General features: G+C 47.5%; 1 protein-coding gene across 8 annotated transcripts in view; it reads left to right on the top strand.

The window, feature by feature from the left end:
* LOC132396149 (transient receptor potential cation channel subfamily V member 3-like) overlaps positions 1–23894 on the top strand; it is a 54086-nt gene that overhangs the window by 22350 nt on the left and 7842 nt on the right. For 5 of the 8 annotated variants that reach the window (XR_009512876.1, XM_059973668.1, XM_059973674.1 and 2 more), the window contains exons 4-15: positions 3743–3820; positions 6450–6566; positions 8252–8385; positions 9686–9865; positions 9941–10084; positions 11060–11349; positions 13535–13711; positions 15288–15446; positions 15949–16023; positions 18982–19055; positions 20319–20484; positions 23758–23824. Coding sequence is in view for 7 of the 8 variants with exons in the window: in XM_059973668.1 (XP_059829651.1) it covers positions 3743–3820; positions 6450–6566; positions 8252–8385; positions 9686–9865; positions 9941–10084; positions 11060–11349; positions 13535–13711; positions 15288–15446; positions 15949–16023; positions 18982–19055; positions 20319–20484; positions 23758–23824 (1661 nt within the window). In the remaining variant the exon portion in view is untranslated. The other 3 variants (XM_059973675.1, XM_059973669.1, XM_059973670.1) reach the window with 3 other exon arrangements.

The raw sequence follows: 23894 nt of genomic DNA, 5'->3' as shown, positions 1-23894 counted from the left end.
TGGAGTGGATGAAGTTTACACTGGGAGAGTTGGGCTGGAGTGGATGAAGTTTTCACTGGGAGAGTTGGGCTGGAGTGGATGAATTTTTCACTGGGAGACATTAAGCTGGAGTGGATGAATTTTTCACTGGGAGACATTAAGCTGGAGTGGCTGAAGTTTTCACTGGGATATGGTGGGCTGGAGTGGATGAAGTTTTCTTTGGGAGACGTCGGGCTGGAGTGGATGAAGTTTTCACTGGGAGACGTTGGGCTGGAGTGGATGAAGTTTTCACTGGGAGACGTCGGGCTGGAGTGGATGAAGTTTTCACTGGGAGACGTTGGGCTGGAGTGGATGAAGTTTTCACTGGGAGATGTTGGGCTGGAGTGGATGATTTTTCACTGGGAGACATTGAGCTGGAGTGGATGAAGTTTTCACTGGGAGATAGTGGGCTGGAGTGGATGAAGTTTTTCCCTGGGAGATGTTGGGCTGGTGTGGATGAAGTTTTCTTTGGGAGATGTTGGGCTGGTGTGGATGAAGTTTTCACTGGGAGACGTTGAGCTGGAGTGGATGAAGTTTTCACTGGGAGATGTTGGGCTGGTGTGGATGAAGTTTTCACTGGGAGACATTGAGCTGGAGTGGATGAAGTTTTCACTGGGAGATGTTGGGCTGGTGTGGATGAAGTTTTCACTGGGAGACGTCGGGCTGGAGTGGATGAAGTTTTCACTGGGAGATGTTGGGCTGGAGTGGATGAAGTTTTCTTTGGGAGATGATGGGCTGGAATGGATGAAGTTTTCACTGGGAGACGTTGGGCTGGAGTGGATGAAGTTTTCTTTGGGAGACGTCGGGCTGGAGTGGATGAAGTTTTCACTGGGAGATGATGGGCTGGAATGGATGAAGTTTTCACTGGGAGACGTTGGGCTGGAGTGGATGAAGTTTTCTTTGGGAGACGTCGGGCTGGAGTGGATGAAGTTTTCTTTGGGAGACGTTGGGCTGGAGTGGATGAAGTTTTCACTGGGAGATGTTGGGCTGGTGTGGATGAAGTTTTCACTGGGAGATGTTGGGCTGGTGTGGATGAAGTTTTCACTGGGAGACATTGAGCTGGAGTGGATGAAGTTTTCACTGGGAGATGTTGGGCTGGTGTGGATGAAGTTTTCACTGGGAGACATTGGGCTGGAGTGGATGAAGTTTTCACTGGGAGACATTGGGCTGGAGTGGATGAAGTTTTCACTGGGAGAGTTGGGCTGGAGTGGATGAAGTTTTCACTGGGAGAGTTGGGCTGGAGTGGATGAATTTTTCACTGGGAGACATTAAGCTGGAGTGGATGAATTTTTCACTGGGAGACATTAAGCTGGAGTGGATGAATTTTTCACTGGGAGACATTAAGCTGGAGTGGATGAAGTTTTCACTGGGAGATGGTGGGCTGGAGTGGATGAAGTTTTCTTTGGGAGACGTCGGTCTGGAGTGGATGAAGTTTTCACTGGGAGATGGTGGGCTGGAGTGGATGAAGTTTTTCCCTGGGAGATGTGGGGCTGGAGTGGAGGAAGTTTTCACTGGGAGATGTTGGGCTGGAGTGGATGATTTTTCACTGGGAGACGTTGGGCTGGAGTGGATGAAGTTTTCACTGGGAGACGTTGGGCTGGAGTGGATGAAGTTTTCACTGGGAGACGTTGGGCTGGAGTGGATGAAGTTTTCACTGGGAGACGTTGGGCTGGAGTGGATGAAGTTTTCACTGGGAGATGATGGGCTGGAATGGATGAAGTTTTCACTGGGAAACGTTGGGCTGGAGTGGATGAAGTTTTCACTGGGAGACGTTGGGCTGGAGTGGATGAAGTTTTCACTGGGAGACGTTGGGCTGGAGTGGATGAAGTTTTCACTGGGAGATGTTGGGCTGGAGTGGATAAAGTTTTCACTGGGAGATGTTGGGCTGGAGTGGATGAAGTTTTCACTGGGAGATGTTGGGCTGGTGTGGATGAAGTTTTCACTGGGAGACGTTGGGCTGGAGTGGATGAAGTTTTCACTGGGAGACATTGAGCTGGAGTGGATGAAGTTTTCACTGGGAGATGTTGGGCTGGTGTGGATGAAGTTTTCACTGGGAGACATTGAGCTGGAGTGGATGAAGTTTTCACTGGGTGAGTTGGGCTGGAGTGGATGAAGTTTTCACTGGGAGATGTTGGGCTGGTGTGGATGAAGTTTTCATTGGGAGACATTGGGCTGGAGTGGATGAAGTTTTCACTGGGTGAGTTGGGCTGGAGTGGATGAATTTTTCACTGGGAGACATTAAGCTGGAGTGGCTGAAGTTTTCACTGGGAGATGGTGGGCTGGAGTGGATGAAGTTTTCTTTGGGAGACGTCGGGCTGGAGTGGATGAAGTTTTCACTGGGAGACGTTGGGCTGGAGTGGATGAAGTTTTCACTGGGAGACGTCGGGCTGGAGTGGATGAAGTTTTCACTGGGTGAGTTGGGCTGGAGTGGATGAATTTTTCACTGGGAGACATTAAGCTGGAGTGGCTGAAGTTTTCACTGGGAGATGTTGGGCTGGAGTGGATGAAGTTTTCTTTGGGAGACGTCGGGCTGGAGTGGATGAAGTTTTCACTGGGAGACGTTGGGCTGGAGTGGATAAAGTTTTCACTGGGAGACGTCGGGCTGGAGTGGATGAAGTTTTCACTGGGAGACGTTGGGCTGGAGTGGATGAAGTTTTCACTGGGAGACGTTGGGCTGGAGTGGATGAAGTTTTCTTTGGGAGACGTTGGGCTGGAGTGGATGAAGTTTTCTTTGGGAGACGTTGGGCTGGAGTGGATGAAGTTTTCTTTGGGAGACGTCGGGCTGGAGTGGATGAAGTTTTCACTGGGAGATGATGGGCTGGAGTGGATGAAGTTTTCTTTGGGAGACGTCGGGCTGGAGTGGATGAAGTTTTCTTTGGGAGACGTTGGGCTGGAGTGGATGAAGTTTTCACTGGGAGATGTTGGGCTGGTGTGGATGAAGTTTTCACTGGGAGACATTGAGCTGGAGTGGATGAAGTTTTCTTTGGGAGACGTTGGGCTGGAGTGGATGAAGTTTTCACTGGGAGATGTTGGGCTGGTGTGGATGAAGTTTTCACTGGGAGACATTGAGCTGGAGTGGATGAAGTTTTCACTGGGAGATGTTGGGCTGGTGTGGATGAAGTTTTCACTGGGAGACATTGGGCTGGAGTGGATGAAGTTTTCACTGGGAGACATTGGGCTGGAGTGGATGAAGTTTTCACTGGGAGACATTGGGCTGGAGTGGATGAAGTTTTCACTGGGAGACATTGGGCTGGAGTGGTTGAAGTTTTCACTGGGAGAGTTGGGCTGGAGTGGATGAAGTTTTCACTGGGAGAGTTGGGCTGGAGTGGATGAATTTTTCACTGGGAGACATTAAGCTGGAGTGGATGAATTTTTCACTGGGAGACATTAAGCTGGAGTGGATGAAGTTTTCACTGGGAGATGGTGGGCTGGAGTGGATGAAGTTTTCTTTGGGAGACGTCGGGCTGGAGTGGATGAAGTTTTCACTGGGAGATGGTGGGCTGGAGTGGATGATTTTTCACTGGAAGACGTCGGGTTAGAATGAAGTTCTCACTCCCAGTGTCCAATCAAAGAAGTTGTGTGAATGTCCATAATAAAGGACATAACATTTGTCACTGGTTATTGTCTGTACAAGTAAATCCAACCAATAAGATGTCAGTTGCAGCTTGTACATATCAGTGGACAAACCAACACTGACCTTATCCAATCACATTTATTTTCACAGGCCAATCAAAGAGGAGAAAGCATCGAAGGTTCTACGCAGCCCTCTGCCCTGTCAGCCTAATGGAAATCAAGACATCAGGTACTCAAAGCATGCGGTACCTATCCCAGTGTACAACCCAATCTCCCAACGAAAACTTCTTTAACTCCAGCCCAACGTCTTACCAGTGAAAAATTCTTCTACTAGCTGGACTCTGTGTGTTACTGACCCTGCGTGTTTTCGTTGTGATCACTGATTCAGTCGTTATTGGTTCTGTCAGAAATTGAAGGTGGAGGGCAAGAAGCTGTTTCTGAATGTGGGTCTTCACCTCCCTGACAGTAGTAATGAGAAAAGGGCATTTCCTGGATGGTGAGGGTCCTTAGTGACGGATTCTGGTTTGATTGTGTAGGATTTTATGTATTTAGAGATACAGCATAGCCTCCTGGCCCAGCGAGCCTACACAGGTCAAATTGCGCCCATGTGACCAATAACCCAAGCAACCCATTTGCCTTTGTGATGTGGGAGGAAACCCAGGCGGTCACGGGGGGAACGTACAAACTCCTTACCGATAGTGCTGGGAATTGAGCCCAGGTCACTGGTGCTGTAATACTGTGCCACCCCTGTTGTGCTCTATTTATTTCTCTCCCATTTATTCAGATTTATTTATCACAGGTGCCTCAAAACATTCAGTGAAATGTACCTTTTTTGTTAACAACCAGAACAGCTAAGGATGCGCTGGATGTAGCCTGCAAGTGTTTCCACACACTGTGGCAGCAACAATGCATGGTCTCAGCGTTCTGCAGAACAGCACAAGCAGTGATGACAAAAGAAACACAAGACAACTACAGCAAAATGCATTTCAAAGTTTAAAGTAAATTTATTGTCAAAGTACATATATGCCACCAAATACAAAGACAAACTTCTTTCCCAGCCTCTCACACACAAGACAGACCTCCGTTCCCAGTACAGGCCACACTCATACCCCCATTCCTCGGCCTGGGGCCCTCAGTTTCACAATCATCAAGCCTGCATCCTCTGCCGGTCCACCTGCTGTTCAGTCCTGCTTCTTGTCTGAAGTGCTGTTTGGTTCTGTGCATGATGTTCCATATAATGGGTTGTAACTGGATCTGTTGGATTTGGTTGGTGTTATTACAGAATTGCAAAGGCAGCATGGCTGCCTGGTGGTCATCACATCGCTTTACAGCGTCAGCTTTCACTGACTGGAGTACGATTCCCACCACTGCCAGTTAAGATTAGTAAGTAGTGGGGATGCTACATTTACGGACGGTATGATGTAGCAGTTAGCATAACACTCTTAGAGCAACAGTGACCTGGGTTTAATTCCCAACAGAGTCCGTAAGGAGTCTGTACGTTCTCCACGTGGGTTTCCTCCTGATGCTCGGGTTTCCCCCCACATCCCAAAAGTGTGGGGGCTAGTAGGTTAATTGGAAATGTAGGTGTAATTGGATGGCGCAAAATCGTTACCGTGCTGTTTCACTAAATAAATAAAAAGGAAGGGGGACACTTGCTCCATTGTGTCAATCAGGTAAAAATAGAATTGAGATTCAATCCACTTCCTATTTTCTGCAGCTTTCCAAATGTTTTCCACCCGGTTCCACATGCTCCTGTTGGCTTCTGCCTATGCTCTGGGCTCCATTGGATTTCTTCAACCCGGAGTTCTCGTGTCCCAGTGCAACCCCTCCACTGAGCTCGTGCTGCATACTTCCCAGGTTGGGGTCCATTCTGTCTGCAAACTGCACTTGTGGTCATTCCCTGCTCCTTTACTTGTTCCTCTGCCCACTTGCCTCAGAGACCCTCCCCATCTGTTTTCCTGTCCTAAGATCTGAAGCTCCAGTGCAGAGGATCACAGGAAGCCGCAGGGGGCTGTAGACTCCATCACAGGCGTAGTCCTCCCTACCATCAAGAACATCTTTAAGTGGCAGTGCCACAAGAAAGTGGCCGAATTATTGATGGCAGGGGGGAAGAAGTTTATCCTGAAATGTTCAGTGTGTGTCTTCAGGCTCCTGTACTTGCTCCGTATTGGTAGTAGTGAGAAGAAGGCATGTCATGGATGGCGAAGGCCCTTCATGATGGCTGCCGTCTTGTGGAACCACCTCTTGGAAGATGTCTTCATTGGTGGGAAGGCTTGTGCCCATGATGGAGCTGGCTGAGTTTACAATCAGTCAGTAGTACCGTAACACCCACAAAGTTCTGGAGGAACTCAGCAGACCAGGCAGCATCTATGGAAAAGAGTAAACAACCAATGTTTTGTGTTGAGACCCTTCATCAGGCTGAAACGTCAAATGTTTAATCTTTTCCATAGAAGCTGCCTGGCCTTCTGGGTTCCTCCAGCACTTTGTAGGTGTTACGATACTACAGCATCTGCAGATTCTCGTGTTTGCAATATGACTGTAGCTGAGTTGATGCCTTTGAAGACAGCGTCCATTATTAAGGACCCTTACTCTCTGGGACATCCCCTCTACTCGTTGCTGCCATCAGGGAGGATCTTGAATCCATGCACTCAATGATTCAGAAGCAGATTATTCCCCTCTGCCATCAGATTTCTGAGCAGTCCATGAACCCATGAACTCTATCTCATTATTCCTTTGTTTTTTTTATAACTTGTAGTCATTTATCTCTTTGCACTGTACCGCTGCTGCAAAACAACAATTTCTCCTCATTTATGTCAGGGATAATAAATACTGATTCTGAATTCTGATTTTCAATCAAGTTTCAGCCTTTGGAAGAACATTGAATCTTATATTTTCCTGAATCCTGTGGCCAAGTCAGAGAGCAGGGAAGATCCACCAGCTGCTCAGGAGGAGGATGTGAGCCCTGACACGGAGAGGCAAGGACCCACTGTCTGTGTTCAGCTTCAGCACCTATGTTCCACCTGGGTTGTGTGCAGCTCTGCTTTTACCTTATATACACAATGGCAAACTTCCGTCCTGGAGTTTTATGAAGGGGCCAGTAACCAGACATAGAACATAGAACTGTACGGGCCTTTCAGCCCATGATATGCCAACCCTTTAACCAAGTCCAAGACCAATTTAAACCATCCCACCCACATAAACCTCCATTTTTCTGTCATCATGTGCCTATCTGAGAGTCTCTTAAAGGTTCCTGTACCAACACCCTGGTGAGTTGACTTTAGCTGATAGTTTCAGGATCAGGCTGGCTGAGCCTCTTACAGACTTCCAGTTCCTGGTACCAACCCTTTATCTCTCTACTATGTGCACATCCCCCCATCTATGCTACAGAACCAGGAGTTCCCTATTCACTGCTATAAATTTAGAGGGAATCAGGCTAACCGACTGGGTGACCGTTCAAAACCACGTAAAGGTCTACCCTGTCCCAACTGTAAGAGGAGGGGACCACTTCCTGTTTCCAAAGGGGTGATCATATCAACCGGCAGGTAGGGGCTAGAGTTACACATCCAAACTCGGGTGGGGCTCCCATATCTGGAGATGCTTGCAGCTGATCTACTCATCACACTAACATACGGACTGAGGTCAGGAGCAGGCCACTTGGCCTATCAAAACCGACCTGTTACTTAATCATGTTGGGTCTGATGGTAACCTCAACTCCGTGGCAGGGTAGCGTAACGGTTAGCGTAATGCCTTAGTGCCAGCTGTAAAATGGGGGTTCAAATCCTGCTGCTGTCTGTAAGGAGTCTGCGTTACGAGAACAAAGAGATAAAGAAAAAGAAGTGGTGGTCATCTCGTACTCAGACCAGAGGTAACAACTCTCCAGTGATAAGAACTAACCTGTGAGATAGCCAGGTTCAAATGGCATGACACCTGCTGCAGAGAAATTGAGAAGTTTTTAGAAAATACGGAATCAGTGACACTACAATTGCTAGAAAATTTACTGAATATTTACAAGTATGTAGGTGAATGGATGGCGGGCTAGAGAGATGCCTCTACCAAAGGAGGTGTAAGGAACTCCTTCCCTTCACTAGCCTGCAAGGACAAGGTGTAGACCTGGTTTGCCCCCAGTCAGGGTCACGTGAAGCCATGGGAGCAGGTGGTGGTCGGTCGTATGAGCAGTTGGTGCATATCACATGTCCTGGTTATGCGACCACTGATGCCAGGCAATCAATCACTGAAGAGTACTGATAATGTCTGGGGTCACCCGAATTGGAAAGACATTGCCCAGAAAAAGGCAATGGCAAACCACTTAGCAGAAAGATTTGCCAAGAACAATCATGATCCGGAAGACCATGATTGTACACCTCATACGACACGGTGTGCAATGATGACGATGACAAGTGATTACATAAGACTTATAAATGAGCATAACAAAATTAATCTGCAAGAAAAACAGTACAAAAATAACAAATCTACAGCTTAATCCAACAAATACATTGGTGAAATGTGATTTTACTTCAGATACGTTTGATCTAGCAGCCTCCAAATCTGAGCATGTTACTAGCACAGACCGTCATCCCACTTTTCTCAAGCTGTGGTCATTGGGAAAACCATTGTAAAGGTGTTGGATCCTAATGGACATGTGCTTCCATCTTTTGTCAAGGAATCAATGTGATCTCAACACATTCAGGCTCCAGCTTTTTGGGGCAATATTTGAGAACAACCTGGAGAGAATTGATGGCCTCCTGCAGGAGATTGAGGATTCCGGGGAATGTCTCTCCCACCCGAAGCTGAGAGGTAAGGACCACAAGCGAGGCTGAGACTTCATCCAGCATTGTACTCTGTCTCCTGGAGCTTTACCTCTCTGTACCCTATCTCCCTGTGCTGTACCTCCAGTGATCAGTGGCAAGGGTCTACCTGGTGGCCTGGGAGTGCAATTGGCACAGGTCCTAGACATGGTAATGGTGGACCTGCTGTCTCAAAGGTCATAGACATGGTGGAGTGGTGGACCTCCTGTCTCAAAGGTCTTAGACATGGCAGTGGTGGACCTCCTGTCTCAAAGGTCTTAGACATGGCAGTGGTGGACCTCCTGTCTCAAAGGTCTTAGACATGGCAGTGGTGGACCTCCTGTCTCAAAGGTCTTAGACATGGCAGTGGTGGACCTCCTGTCTCAAAGGTCTTAGACATGGCAGTGGTGGACCTCCTGTCTCAAAGGTCTTAGACATGGCAGTGGTGGACCTCCTGTCTCACAGCTCTGGAGAACGAGTTCAATCCTGATCTCTAGCACTGGCTGTGTGGAGCTTGCACGCTCACCCTGTGACCACATGATTTCCTCCTGGGTGCCTCAGTTTCCTCCCACATCCCGAAGCCGTGAGGGCTGGTGGGTAAATTGGTCACTGTAAAATTTCCCCTGTGAGGGGTAGAACCTTTTGGTAAATCGAGGGGAATGTGGGGGGGGGGGGGGTAGAGAATAGAATGAGTGGAGGTAGGATTCGTGTAAATGGGTGGTGATCGTCAGCACAGATTCAGTGGGCTGAATGGCCTGTTTTAGTTGTGTGTATGTCCTCCTTGATTGCCGTGGGGGTTGTGTGTGTGTGTGTCTGTATACGCGTGCCAGAAACCTGACAATGAATGGACTTTACATAGAACAGTACAGCACAGTACGGACTCTTTCACCCACATTTCTTAAATGTTCCTAATGTATCTGTTTCTGCAACCACCCCTGGCAACGTGTTCCACACACCCACCGTTCTGTTTAAAAAAGAAACACAACAACAACACTCTACTCTGACATCCCTCCCTATAATTTCCTCCAATCACTTTAAAAATATGTCCCCACGTATTAGCCATTTCCACCCTTGGAAAATGTCTCTGGCTGTCCTCTCTACCTATGCCTCTTACTGTCTTGAATGAGTCTCCTAAATGCCTCTAATGTATTTATCTCTCTGCCGCATGAACCACACACCCACCACTCTCTGTGAATGACTGTCCTGGGCACAGAATGAGGTGTCATCTGATTGACCAGTGGCCTGGTCATGATGGCAGGGATATTGGGAGCACCTTACCTCTCTGATGCTTTCGCCCAACCTTCCCACAGACCCCAACACAGGGCAGACCTGCCTGATGAAGGCCTTGCTCCAGATAACCAACAAGGCAGAGGAGCTGACCCAGGACAACAGGACGGTGGATATTGTCAAGAAGCTCCTCTCCTTCTCGCAGAAACATGGGGACCTGTCCGACCTGGTCAACGCCACCTACACGGACAGGATTTACCGGGGTAGGGAGCACTTTCACACTGTTTGGGACTGGGGATGCCCTGTAGTGCTGTTGCTCATGGTGTCTCTGTTTCCAGGACAGACAGCTTTGCACATTGCGGTGGAACGCAGGCGCTGCGATCTGGTCCAGCTCCTGGTCGAGAACGGGGCTGCCGTCGATGTGATGGCCAAGGGGAGCTTTTTCCGCAACAAGAGGAACAAGCAGTGCTCCTTCTACTTCGGTGGGTTGTGCATGAGGGCAGGTGCAAAACACAGCCAGGGATGCAGGGCAAGCACATAGGCACAATCAGCAAATACGGGCCAGATGCACAGATACAACCAGCAAATACGGGCCAGATGCACAGATACAATCAGCAAATACGGGCCAGATGCACAGATACAATCAGCAAATACGGGCCAGATGCACAGATACAACCAGCAAATACGGGCCAGATGCACAGATACAACCAGCAAATACGGGCCAGATGCACAGATACAACCAGCAAATACGGGCCAGATGCACAGATACAACCAGCAAATACGGGCCAGATGCACAGATACAACCAGCAAATACGGGCCAGATGCACAGATACAACCAGCAAATACGGGCCAGATGCACAGATACAACCAGCAAATACGGGCCAAATGCACAGATACAACCAACAAATACAGGCCAAATGCACAGATACAACCAACAAATACAGGCCAAATGCACAGATACAACCAACAAATACAGGCCAAATTCACAGATACAATCAATAAATACAGGCCAAATGCACAGATACAAGCCAAATGCTCAGACACAGATCGAACCCTTGGACACAGACCAATAGCAACACACACAAACTGCTGGAGGAACTCAACAGATCAGGGAGCATCTGTGGAGGGGAATAAACAGTCCGTGTTTAGAGCTGAGGCCACTCATTGGGACTGGAAAGGAAGGTGGAAGAAGCCAGAATAAGGTGGAGGGAGGGGAAGGAGTACAAGCTGGCAGGTGACAGGTGAGGAGCTAGGTGGGTGGGGATGGGAGGGAGGTGAAATAGGAAGCTGAAAGGGGACAGGTGGGAGAGGTAAAGGGCTGGCTGGTAAGGAAGTAGCCACAGGTCAAACTGGTTGATTTGGGTGGAGCGGTTACAGTTGGGGAGTTATGGGGTGGGAGGGGGGGGGGAATGTTGAAACTTCACTGTCAGTGCCGTCTGTAATCCCGGCTGGCACAGGGGGTTTCCCGCTGGGTCTCGCTGCCTGCACCAACCAGCTGGACATCGTGATCTACCTGATCGAGCACGGGGCCGATCCCCGGGCGCAGGACCGTGCCGGCAACACGGTTCTGCACGCCCTGGTGTCCATCGCCTGCGAGATGGCAGAGACGCGCAGCTTCGTGACGGGGATGTACGATCTGATCCTGATCAAGGCCGCGGACCTGAAGCCCCACAGCAACCTGGAGAAGATCACCAACCGCAAGGGTCTGACTCCGCTCCAGCTGGCTGCCCACACTGGCAAGATCGGGGTAGGTCCTGTACCCTGACCCTCGCTCATCCCACTTTGACACAGTCAGCAATCCGCACCCCTCTGTGCAGCCTGGAACGATGCTTTAATGCACGGGACAGACTCCAGACACCAGGTCCTGCAGGAGACCATTCAGCCCATCTAAGCCCAGTGCTGGGAAGCTGGATGAGCTTCATATTCCATCACAACCTTTCCAATTCCCATTGGAAATCTGGTGTTCAGGCCCCACCTGCTGTCTCCCAGCAGAGCACAGAGATCTCAGCAAGCTCTTGAACCAAACCTCAGTCTCTTGTATTTCACAAGATTATGCTTATTGGTAATTACAGCTCTGCAATACTACAGACACAACATAGAACAGTTCAACACAGGAACAGGCCCTTCAGCCCAAAATATTGTGCTGAACCAATTTAATTAGTAATGGTTAACTAATCTCTTCTGCCTACACAATGTCCATAACCTTCCATTTTCCTTACATCCATATGCCTCACCCTAAACCTAAGCCCACAACAATGTAATTTATCCCCCTCCCTCCTCCACTCTTTTTCCATTCCTCATTCTGGTTTCCCTCTCACACCTCCTTCTCACTTGTCCATCCCCTCCCTCTGACACCCATTCTCCTTCCCTTTCACCCATGGTCCCCTCTTCTATCCTATCAGATTCCTCCTTATTTAGCTCTTTGCCTTTTCCACCTATCACCTACCAACTTCTTGTCGTCAGTCTTAAACTTTTGTAACTTTTTTAAACTCCAGATTGTTAACAGAATTTAAATCTCCTCACTCCTGACTAAACACCTCAGTTATTAGACCTCTCACCTCTTTTCCTCACCTGCCTATTATGCCCCTGGTGCCCCTCTTCCTTCCATTTCTCCCATAGTCTTCTGTCCTCTCCAATTAGATTCCTCCTTCTTCAGCTCTTTATCTCTTCCACCTATCACCTCCCATCCTTCATCCTCCTTTCCCCACCTACCCTGCTACCTCCTCACCTGGTCTTGCCTATCACCTGCCATCTTGTACTCTTCCCCTTCCACCCACCTTCTTATTCTGGCTTCATCCCCCTTCCTTTCCAGACCTAATGAAGGGCCTCAGCCTGAAACGTCAACCATTTCCCTCCATAGCTGTTGCCTGACCTTATAAGTTCCTCCAGCATTTTGTGTGCTTAGCCAGTACTAGCCAATCCTCTTCCAGCTTGACTTTGTGTTCAGTCTAAGCAAGGCCGATCCCTCTTGAACCTTACCTGTGCAACTTGAATCCAGGTGAATCCAAACCCAAGCCAACCACAGCCACAGCCAATCAGAATGAAATGTCTGTTTAGTATTGTTGTCTGTAACCAATCAGAACTGAAGCAGTGTCCAGCATGACCTTTGCCCCAGATAAAATCTCAAGAGTTTCTGAAAGTACCAAATATGTTTTATTCATTTGTTTTATTTCGAGAATCGGCACAGTAACAGGTCCTTCTCGGCCAACGAGCCCGCACTGCCCAGTTACACCCATGTGACCAACTGACCTGTATGTTTTTGTAAAGTGGGAGGAAATCTTGAGTGCCCAGAGGAAGCCCAAGCAGTTTCCTCCCACATTCAAAGATGTACGGATCAGGAGGTTAATTAGTCACATGGGTGTAACGTACAGGGAAGATATACAGACTCCTTACAAAGACATGCGAGAATTGGACCCATGTCACTTGTGTTGTACTGGAGCAATGATAATCGTAATGCTACCCTGTCCCCCAAGTTCCCCCAGCTATCCTCATTCAGGTTCAGATTTATTTACCGTACGTACATTGAAAGATACAGAGGAACATATCAGATGTGCTGGGGACATTCCACTGGGGAATGTGTCACTAAACTTTCCGATGTTCACATTGCTCGCTGACTGTGTCAGCAGAAACAAAATGACACCAACAGCAATACAAGCCCCTTTCCCATCCCTGCAAACCAAGACAGGACTCCATCCTCTAGGCCTTGTCCCCGGATTCTCAGACATCGGACTCCAACTTCATATTTCAGCTCAGGTTTCTGACCACGGGTTTGACCTTCGGGCCCCAACATCCAGACTCCGGGTCCCGGGTGAGGACGAAAGACTGGACTGTTTAATCTGTGATTTGTGGTACCCGTGGGATTGGTCTGCATAAGCTGGGCAGGTTCCTGCTCAACCTGTTTGTGGAGTTAAATCTATCTTCCATTTCTGCAGATTTTTAAACACATTCTGGGCCGGGAAATAAAGCAGCAAAAGTACAAGCACCTCTCCCGGAAGTTCACCGAGTGGGAATATGGACCAGTGACGTGCTCCCTGTATGACCTGTCAGGTGTGGATACCATTGAGGACAAGTCGGTGCTGCAGACTGTTGTTTACAGCAGCAGGAACAGGGTGTGTATTGCACGGGCTGTTTACATCACAGGATATCAGATTCACTTTGTTTCTCACACCTGCATCGAAACATACAATGAACTGGGCCATTTACGTCAACAACTGATGCATTCTGAGCTTGTGCTGGGGCAGCCCACAAGTGTTGCCAGCACAGCATCCCCACAATTTACTAACCCTCGCTCATACATCTTCAGACTGTGAGGAACCTGGATCAACTGGTCACAGGGAGAGCGTGCAAACTCCTTACAGACAGCAGCGGGACATGAACCCCAGTCTTACAGCCGGTGAGCAGGGGTGTGTGACCTGTTGTGTGGCCCACCATACCGCTGGACTCCCTGCCACTTTTACTAACCGCCTTAAGTTTAATTCATTCTATTTATTTAGAGTTACGGCATGGTAACAGGTCCAACAAGCCCACCTCCACGAGACCATTTAATCTACTATCCCTTATGTCTTTAGAAAGTGGGAGGAAACCCACGTGGTCTCGGGGAGAACGTACAAGCTCCTGAGAGACAGCAGTGGAAACTGAACCCAGGTCACTGGGACTGTGTTACTCCAACTGCTTCACCATTGTGTCACCCTGATCTTTTTTTCAGCCAATCTCTCTCGGGGTTTCTCACCATCCTGGCAGAGGCCCAGTACGTTTGCCAGTGATGGTGACATCAGAGATCAATGTAATGATTGATTATTGGTTGTCCATTGTTTTTGACAATGGCAGATTTGAGCAGTTCTTCTAGACCGCAGGTTCCCAGCCTGACCCCCTCGGTTAACGGTGGCGCTCCACGGCACAAAAAATATCGGGAACCCCTGCTCCATATTATGTGAACTGCACAGCGATAACCTGCGTGGGAGAGGTTTTAAAATGGAAAAGCACCGTTGCTGAGGGCAGTTCTACTTTCTTGCCCTCGGAAGTCGGGGTCCAGTGGTACACACAAGAGTCACAAGCTGGGGTCTTCCTTAGTTGCAGTGGATGGCCGTGGACTTTGTCTGTGCCTTGTCATACCCTTCGCTCTCCACAGACTGTTGTAGAATGGCCTTCCTGGCCACTGGATCTCACTGTAGATCTCATCCCCCCCCCCCCCCGCCCGCCCCCAGTCCGCTGGAGATGACTTTGCACGCTAAGACAGGTATAAGGCCCCCGAGGTATAAGGCCCGCTGGCTCCCCTCACCTGGTTTAGCCCACCTGTCAAAGCCGTGTACCGGGCTGTGGCAGCTGTCCCAAGCAAACAGCTACTTGGAACCACAGGTGAGAGCTGAGTGTCCGGTGGGGACCAAGGGTGAGTGAGCTGCCCCTGGAGCGGACATGCAAGACCCCTCATCAGAGATGCTACTGTTCCCATGCACACCGTAATAATCCAGATTGTACCAGCCTTGATGCCCTGGGCAGTGAGACAGCCCACCGACATCTCAGTTAGCTGGACAGCAGCCCTCCTGATGCCTTGTGCAGCCAGTCGAAAGATGAACGCCCCAAGCAGTGGGACAGGAGGGAGCTCAGTTCTCAAACGCAAGGCGATAGTTTCTCAGAACACAGCACCAACACTGAACCCCCCCCCCACCTTCCCCCCACTGTCTCCAGAACCGACACGAGATGCTGTGTGTGGAGCCGATGAACGAGCTGCTGCAGAAGAAATGGGAGGATTTTGGTGCCTACATGTTCCTCATCAGCTTCCTCTTTTACCTGTCGTACATCTTGTGCCTGACCATCGTGGCTTCTCACAGACCCCCGGCAAACAAGGTATGGCCTGCAGTCTGACTCCCTCCTCAGGACATTCAGGGTGACCACAGTGGATCATCACACCGTGGATTAGTTGGCCTAGAATAGAATCCCACAATCCTATTACAAACGGTCCAACAAGAAGCAGCCACGATGGTGTTTTTGTACATTAAGCCCACTCTTAGTAGCAGGGTTGCAGGTCGGGGGTGGTGTTGGTGGTTGAACAACCACAAGCCATAAATCTGGTGGAAAGCAATATTGTGAGATGGTTAGTGTTTATGCTACGTGGAAGGGAAGGGTTAGATTGATCTTGGAGCAGGTTAAAAGGTTGGTGCGGTGTCTTTAGCCAAAGGTTCTGTGCTGTAATATCTTATGTTCTAAAACATTATGCTAACTGCTGTGTTACCATGCTGTCCAACTGTGTTAAATCACTGAGATTTAATGAGATATTAAATCAGTGCATTAGAGTTGTTACACCACTTTGTATTTTTGATTAACACTTCTCTCCCCTGATCCTCCACAGGGACTGGGTTGCCTGTTCTGGGTTAAAACTCAGATTTATATCATTCTGGCGGCTGTGTACTTTGTTATTAAGGAGGTGAGTTCACTCTGGGTTCCTTTCAACAGCAAGTTTACCATCCACCCCTGACCCCTGCTGGCCCCACCACTGACCCGAGATCCAACACAGGTGAGGTCATTCGTACCATCAGCTGCATGCCAGACCATGCCACGCCAGTGTGAGGACACATACTCAATGTTTTAGGAGCAGCTTCTTCCCTCCGACATCAGATTTCCAAATGAACAATGAACCCGCATACACAACCTCACTTTTGTTTTGCCTTTTTGTGTGGACGTGTGTGGCCATTAGACACCGTGCTTACAGTGAACAGTTTTTACATAGCATCAGCTGTGTGTGTTTGTGTTCAAAAAGAGGCGATTTTTGTCATTGATAGTTGGTGAGAAATAAGCAATTCAGAATAGTATTTCTCACTGTGCTCTCGAGCATTCAGGCTTGGAGATACTAGAAACGGTCGGGAGTGAAAATGAAACTGTCTCACTACCTCAACAAGTTAGAAACTATAAAGAATTTGAAGGTATCGACAATCATCTTGAATGTTACAATGGAAATGGAGGAAGCAATTGTTGAAAGCATTTATGAAGGCAGTCCATTATCTGCACTAGGGTCTGCTAATTTTGTTCATTTACAATCAAAAGAATGTGATGTGGATGAATTCTTCCATCAATAAGTATTAGGAACTAATACACAATTTTATAGTACTATTGTTAATAAAAAAAACACAGAAAACCTACAGCTCAACACAGGCCCTTCAGCCCACAAAGCTGTGCTGAATATGTCATTCCCTGAGAAATTACCTAAGGTTACCCATAGCCCCCTATCTTTCTAAGCTCCATGTACCTATCCAGGAGTCTCTTAAAAGACCCTACAATATCCACCTCCACCACTGCCGCTGGCAGCCCATTCCATGCACTCACCACTCTCTGCATAAAAAACTTACCCCTGACATCTCTGTACTTACTTCCAAGCACCTTAAAACTGTGCCCTCCTGTGCTAGCCCTGGGAAGAAGCCTCTGACTATCCACATGATCAGTGCCTCTTATCATCTTGTACACCTCTATCAGGTCACCTCTCATCCTCTGTCGCTCCAAAGAGAAAAGGCGGAGTTCACTCAACCTATTCTCATAAGGCATGCTCCCCAATCCAGGCACCATCCTTGTAAATCTCCTCTGCACTCTTTCTATGGCTTCCATATCCTTCCTGTAGTGAGGCAACCAGAACTGAGCACAGTACTCCAAGTGGGGTCTGACCAGGGTCCTATATAGCTGCAACATAACCTCTCAGCTCCTAAACTCAATCCTACGGTTGATGAAGGCCAATGCACCATATGCCTTCTTAACCACAGAGTCAACCTACCCAGCAGCTTTGTGTGTCCTATGGACTCGGACTCCAAGATCCCTCTGATGCTCCACACTGCCAAGAGTCTTGCCATTAATATTATATTCTGCTATCATATTTGACCTACCAAAATGAACCACTTCACACTTATCTGGGTTGAACTTCATCTGCCACTTCTCAGCCCAGTTTTGCATCCTATTAATGTGTCACTGTAACTAACCTCTGACAGCCCTCCACACTATCCACAACACACCCAGCCTTTGTGTCATCAACAAATTTACTAACCCATCCCTCCACTTCCTCATCAAGGTCATTTATAAAAATCACGAAGAGTAGGGGTCCCAGAACAGATCCCTAAGGCACACCACTGGTCACCGACCTCCATGTAGAATATGACCCGTCTACACCCACTCTTTGCCTTCTGTGACAAGCCAGTTCTGGATCCACAAAGCAAGGTCCCCTTGGATCCCATGTCTCCTTATTTTCTCAATAAGTTTTGCTTGGGGTACCTTATCAAATGCCTTGCTGAAATCCATATACACAACATTTACTTCTCTACCTTCATCAATGTGTTTCGATTCATCCTCAAAAAATTCAGTCAGGCTCATAATGCACACCCTGCCTTTGACAAAGTCATGCTGACTATTCCTAATCATATTATGCCTCTCCAAATGTTCATAAATCCTGCTTCTCAGGATTTTCTCCATCAACTTACCAACCACTGAAGTAAGACTCACTGGTCCATAATTTCCTGGGTTGTAATTTGTTCTGTATTGCAATTAAATACACAAATTGTTACTCAGTTTGTCTTTTTCATACCTTTTTAACTATTTCCATGAAATTTTGGCTAACTGCCACTTAATTGGACCAAATGTACTGGTCATGATGTGTTCCAATTAAACAGAATCCACACTGTGTGTGTGTGTGTACACAATATCTTATTGTAACTTAGTGTTTTTTAATATGCATTGCGATGTACTGTTACTGCAAAACAACAAATTGTGTGACATATGACAGTGATATTAAACCTGATTCTGATCACTCCCATCTTCCTCCCACCCTCCCCTGTCTCACTGCCACCTACTCCTCACACACGCCTTTCACTTCCACTTTCATCATTTTGCCTTCACCCCCTCACTGTGGAGTGGCAATTTACAGTGGCCAATTAGCCCACCAACCTGCATCTCATTGGGATATGGGTGGAAACCCACAGGGTTACAGGGAGAACGTGCAAAATCCACACCGCCAGCACCCGAGGAGAGAATCGAACCTGGTTAGCCAGAGCTATGAGGCAGCAGCACCACCTGCTGTCCTGCCTGTAAATTCACTGAGATCCTTCTTCACAGGGAGGAGCTTCGCACTCAGTCAGCTGTCCGAGCGTTAATCCAGATAGGCAGAGGATCTCCAATGTGAGGGGAATGGATCTTCTGACAAGGTCACAATCTGCATACCCCACAGGGAGTCTCTATGCTGGCGCTGTCTGACAGTCACACACCCAAAACGCGTGAAAACTGTCAGCGTATTTTAAAATTCTTTTTAATACCGAAGATCGTTGTCCCTACACCACTGTGTGATCTGGGCAGAAAGCTGCTGAGTTTCAGCTCAATTGTCACTAAACAGTTCTCTCCCCGTCCCTTGCAGGGAGCAGAGATGGTCTACCTCAGGCGCTCCGACCTCCATTCCGTGCTGGTGGATGGCTCCTTCCACATCCTGTTGTAAGTCCCAGACTGGAGGGAAGGAGATTTTGTCAGAGGGCCAGTGGACAGGGAATGGCAAGACGGGAGGTCAGAGTCTGCTTGAGGCCCAGAGGCCCCTATGCTGGGGATGGAGTGGGTGTCTGGGAGCGAGGAAGGGGGCTTGCTTTGCTGTTGCTGTTGCTTGTGTTGCTCTGCTGAGCATTGTGGCAACATTTGCAGGCTGCCCTCAGCTGGCACAAGCTTAGTTGTTAACACAAACGATGCATTTCACTGTATGTATGCGTGATAAATAAATGAATCTGAGGCTGTGAGAACAAGTGTGCAAATTGGTGAGGAGTGTGTGGGTGTGAGAGTTTATTGTGTCAATGTATGAGTGAGTGTGTCAGAAATTATTGTCCCTTCCCTTCTCTCTTTTTCTGTTCTCCCTCTCTCTTTTCCTCCCACCCCACTATCTCCAGTACTGAGGATATTCAGTCCATCGAGTCTGTGTTAGCTCTCAGATCAATCCCATCAGTATGTGTTGTTGTCCCCCCCACGTCCTGCCCATCGACTACCCCTGCCCTACCCCTCACCTCCACACTCGGAGTGATGTACGGCGACCAGTTAACGCAGTGACCGCACACCACTGAAACTGGGAGGATGCCGAGGGAAAGCCAGAGCCGTGGTTCGCCAGTGCTGTGAAACGCAGAGACAGGGTCCAGCCCCTGGTTCTGGAACTCGCTGCTCCCCTTCCCAGATACTCCACCCTCAGCCTCACCCCTGTTCCTTGCAGATATACTGTATATCTTTGTTACGCCAAGTCTTGAGGATGGCATGGTAGCATGGTAGTCAGTGTAATGCTTTCCAGTGCTAGCGACCCGGTTTCAATTCCTGCTGCTTCTGAAAGGAGTTTGTACGTCCTTCCCATGACTGCATAGGTTTCCTCTGGATGCTCCCATTTACTCCCACGTTCCAGAGAGGTACAGGTTAGAGTGAGTAAGTTGTGGGCACTGGAAGCATGGTGACATCTGTGGGCTGCCCCAGCACATTCTCAGGTTGTTTGTTGTTGACCCAAGTGATACATTTCACCGTTTGTTTTGATGTTTGCGTGACAAATGAAATTAATCTTTAAACAGAAACTTCTTGTTGTTGATTGTGTTCTGCTGAATATTTTGAGCTGTGGAATGTGTGGCGACATTTACAGTCAGCACCCAGCCCATCTCGGATTTCCAGTATCTGCACTTCACTGATATTTCAGTGTAGAAGGTAATCTTTAAATCTCCAATCTTTTGTGTTTGACAGCCTTATCCAGTCAGGGCTTGTGCTCATCTTCACCTCACTGTGCTGGGTGGATGTCGAAGGTTCCCGAGTCGTGCTGGTGCTGGCCTTGGCCCTTGGCTGGTTCAACGTGTTGTATTACACGCGAGGCTTCAAACTCACGGGAATTTACTGTGTCATGATTAAAAAGGTATGTCAGCCAGACTAGTAATGGGTTTGTGATGGTCACGTGTCCCAACGTACAGTGAGACTGTTATGAACTTGCCATGCAAGTTCAAAGTAAATTTATTTTCAAAGTTTGTGTCACCATATACTCACCCTGAGATTCATTTTCTTGTGGGCATTCATGGTAGAACAACAACATACAGTAGAATCCATTAAAAACAACTACACACAAAAACTGACAAAACAGCCATGTGCTAAAGAGGACAAACTTTTGAATAAATACAAAAAAAAAAGATAACAAATAAATAGATGAATAAATTTGAGAATGTGGGTTGTAGGGTGCTTGAGAATGAGTCCATAGGTTGTCGAATCAGTTTGGAGTTATGAGTGAAGTTATCTGCCCCAGTTCGGGACCCTGATAGTTGAGGGGTAATAACTGTTCCTAAACCTGGTGGTGTGGGACCTAAGGCTCCTGTACCTCCTTCCTGATGGCAACAGTGAGAAGAGAGCCTGGGCTGGATTGTGGGGGTTAAGAAGATGTATGCCATGCTGGTTTCATCAGAGTTATAGAACACTACAGCATAGAAAATGGCATTGCACCCATCTACTCTGTGCCAAACCATTAAGCTGGCTAGTCCCATCTACCTACACCCGGCCCATAACCCTCTATACCCTTCCCATCCATCTGCTGATCTAAATTTCTCTTAAATGTTGAGTCGACCCTGCATCCGCCAGTTGCGTTGGCAGCTCGTTCCACACTCACCTCCCTCTGAGTGAAGAAGTTCCCCGTCATGTTGCCCTTAAACATTTTACTTTTCACCCGTAACCCATGACCTTCAGTTATAATCTCACCCAATGTCAGTGGAAAAAGCCTGCTTATATTTATCCTATCAATATCCCTCATAATATTGTGCACTTCTACAAATCTTCCCTCATTCTCCTTCGCTCTAGGGAATGAAGTCCTAACTTTTTCAACCTTTCCCTATAACTCAGGTCCTCAAATCCCAATAACATCCTTGTAAATTTTCTCTACACACTTTCCATCTTATTTACATCTTTCCTTTAGACAGCTGACCAAAACGGGACACAATACGCTGAATTAAGTCTCATCAATGTCTTACACAATTTCAACTCCTGTACTTAATACGTTGATTTATGAAGGCCAATGTGCCAAAAGCTTTCTTTACGAACCTACCAACCTGTGACGCCATTTTCAAGGAGTTATGGATCTGTAGTCCCCGATCCCTCTGTCCTACCACGCTCCTCAGTGCCCGACCACTTGCTGTGTAAGACCTAACCTGGCTGGACCTCCCGCTGGTCTGCATTAAATTCCGTCTGTCATTTTCAGCACATTCTTCCAGCTGGTGCAGATCCCACTGGAAACTCTGATTGTCTTCCTTGCTGTCTACTAAATCCCAATCTTGGTGTCGTCCACAAATTTGCTGGTCCAGTTTACCACATCATCATCCATGTCATTGATACAGATGACAAACAACAATGTGCCCACCCCACCGGTGTAAAGTGAAAAGGTTAAATAGAATGGACGGGCAGACAATTTTTCCAATAGTGGGAGTGTCTAGGACTTGGGGGCACAGCTGCAGAGGGACGTCCCTTTAGAACAGAGATGAGGAGGAATTTCTTTAGCCAGGAGGTGGTGAATCTCTGTAATTTATCATCACAGACGGCCGTGGAGGCCAAGTCGTTAAGTATATTTAAAGTGAAGATTGGTAGATTCTTGATTAGTCAGGGCATCAAAGGTTACAGGAAGAAGGCAGAAGATTGGGGTTGAGAGGGATAATAAATCAGCCATGGTGGAATTGCAGAACATTCTCAATGGGCCAAATGGCCTAATTCTGCTCCTAAGTCTTATGGTCTCACCACAATTCTGAACTGATTCCACAACCTACAGACTCACTTTCAAGAGGTTTTTACAACTCATGTTCTCAGTATTATTATTTTTAATTTGTAGAGTGTGTCTTTTGCACATTGGTTGTTTGTTAGTCTTTGTTTAGGTATAGTTTTTTGTAAACCTCTCTTGGATTTCTTTACTTCTCTGCAAATGCCCGCAAGAAAATGAATCTCAAGGTAGTTTACGGTTACATACATACTTTGATGAAAAAGTTACTTTTGAACTTTGAAGAGCCAGGATGTCAGTGACCAGGAGCTGCATTTGAAGAGCTGAAGAGCCCCCTTTTGTCTGCATTCAGAAGAACGTAGATGCTGGAACAAAATCTGAACTTGAAACAAAAGCTGGAAACACTCAGCAGGTCTGCCAGCATCTGTGGTAAGAGAAATAAAAAATTAGCTTTATTTGTGTCAACAACCAACACGGTCCGAGGATGTTCTGGGGAGCAGGCCACAAGTGCTTCCTATGATGACAAAAAATGCCCACAACTTAGTAATATAGTGTACTTAATATTTCAGTAATATCTGAGTAATATTGTAAATATTTGCATGGCAGGGTGGAGATATGTCTCTACCAAATGAGGTGTAAGGCACTCCTTCCCTCCGTTATCCTCACCCTTGGGCAAAGTGTTGCACCTGCTTAGCCCCCCCACCTCCAGTCAGGGTGACGTAAAACCATGGGAGCAGGTGGTGAATGGTCACATAAGCAGCCGGTGCGTTTACAAGTCCTGGTTTTGCGACCGCTGACACCAGGCAGACAATCTCTGAAGAGTATTGATAATGGCTGGGGTCACCTGTCTTGTAAAGACACTGCCCAGGAGAAAGCAATGGCAGACCACTTCTGTAGAAAAAATTGCCCAGAACAACCGTGTTCATGGAAAGACCGTGATCGCCCACATCATACGACACGGCATGTAACGGATGAGTGATTGTAAATATATTGCCTGATTAAGCATTCTTTGTTTGCATAATTCACATGTAAGGAGTATGTGAATGGCATGTTATTACATCACCACATTTTTGATCTGAATGATGTTATTACATCACCACATTGCATGTTATTACATCACCACATTGTATGTGAATGGCATGTTATTACATCACCACATTTTTGATGTGAATGACGTTATTACATCACCACATTGTATGTGAGTGCCTCGCTTAAGAAAAGAAACTAAAGAGACGAGTTATCCTGGGCTTCTGTGTGTTTTTCTTTCAATTCATTTTTGAAGTTTTGAAATGTTGACTGCTTTCCTCTGCAGAAGAGCTGACTGACGTGTTGTTTTTATGTCAGATTTCCAGCGTCTGCATTTGTTTCACCTAACAGTCTGTCCCGCGGTAATGATAAAACTGCCGGGTCCATTAATCAGCACACCTTGCCTTGTGTTGACAGATTATCCTGCAAGATATCCTGCGGTTTCTCTTAGTTTATGTGGTTTTTATCGTGGGGTTTGCGGCAGGTAAGCCCTGATGCTGTCAAGTGTTGACCTTCCTGACTGCTGGCTCTGTGATCAGGGATCGTTCCTGTCA

The sequence above is a fragment of the Hypanus sabinus genome, chromosome 6 (assembly GCF_030144855.1).
Source record: "Hypanus sabinus isolate sHypSab1 chromosome 6, sHypSab1.hap1, whole genome shotgun sequence".
In the NCBI taxonomy this organism is placed as follows: Eukaryota; Metazoa; Chordata; class Chondrichthyes; order Myliobatiformes; family Dasyatidae; genus Hypanus; species Hypanus sabinus.
The sequence above is the reverse complement of the archived record's forward strand: the minus strand, read 5'-3'. Positions and strand labels throughout refer to the sequence as shown.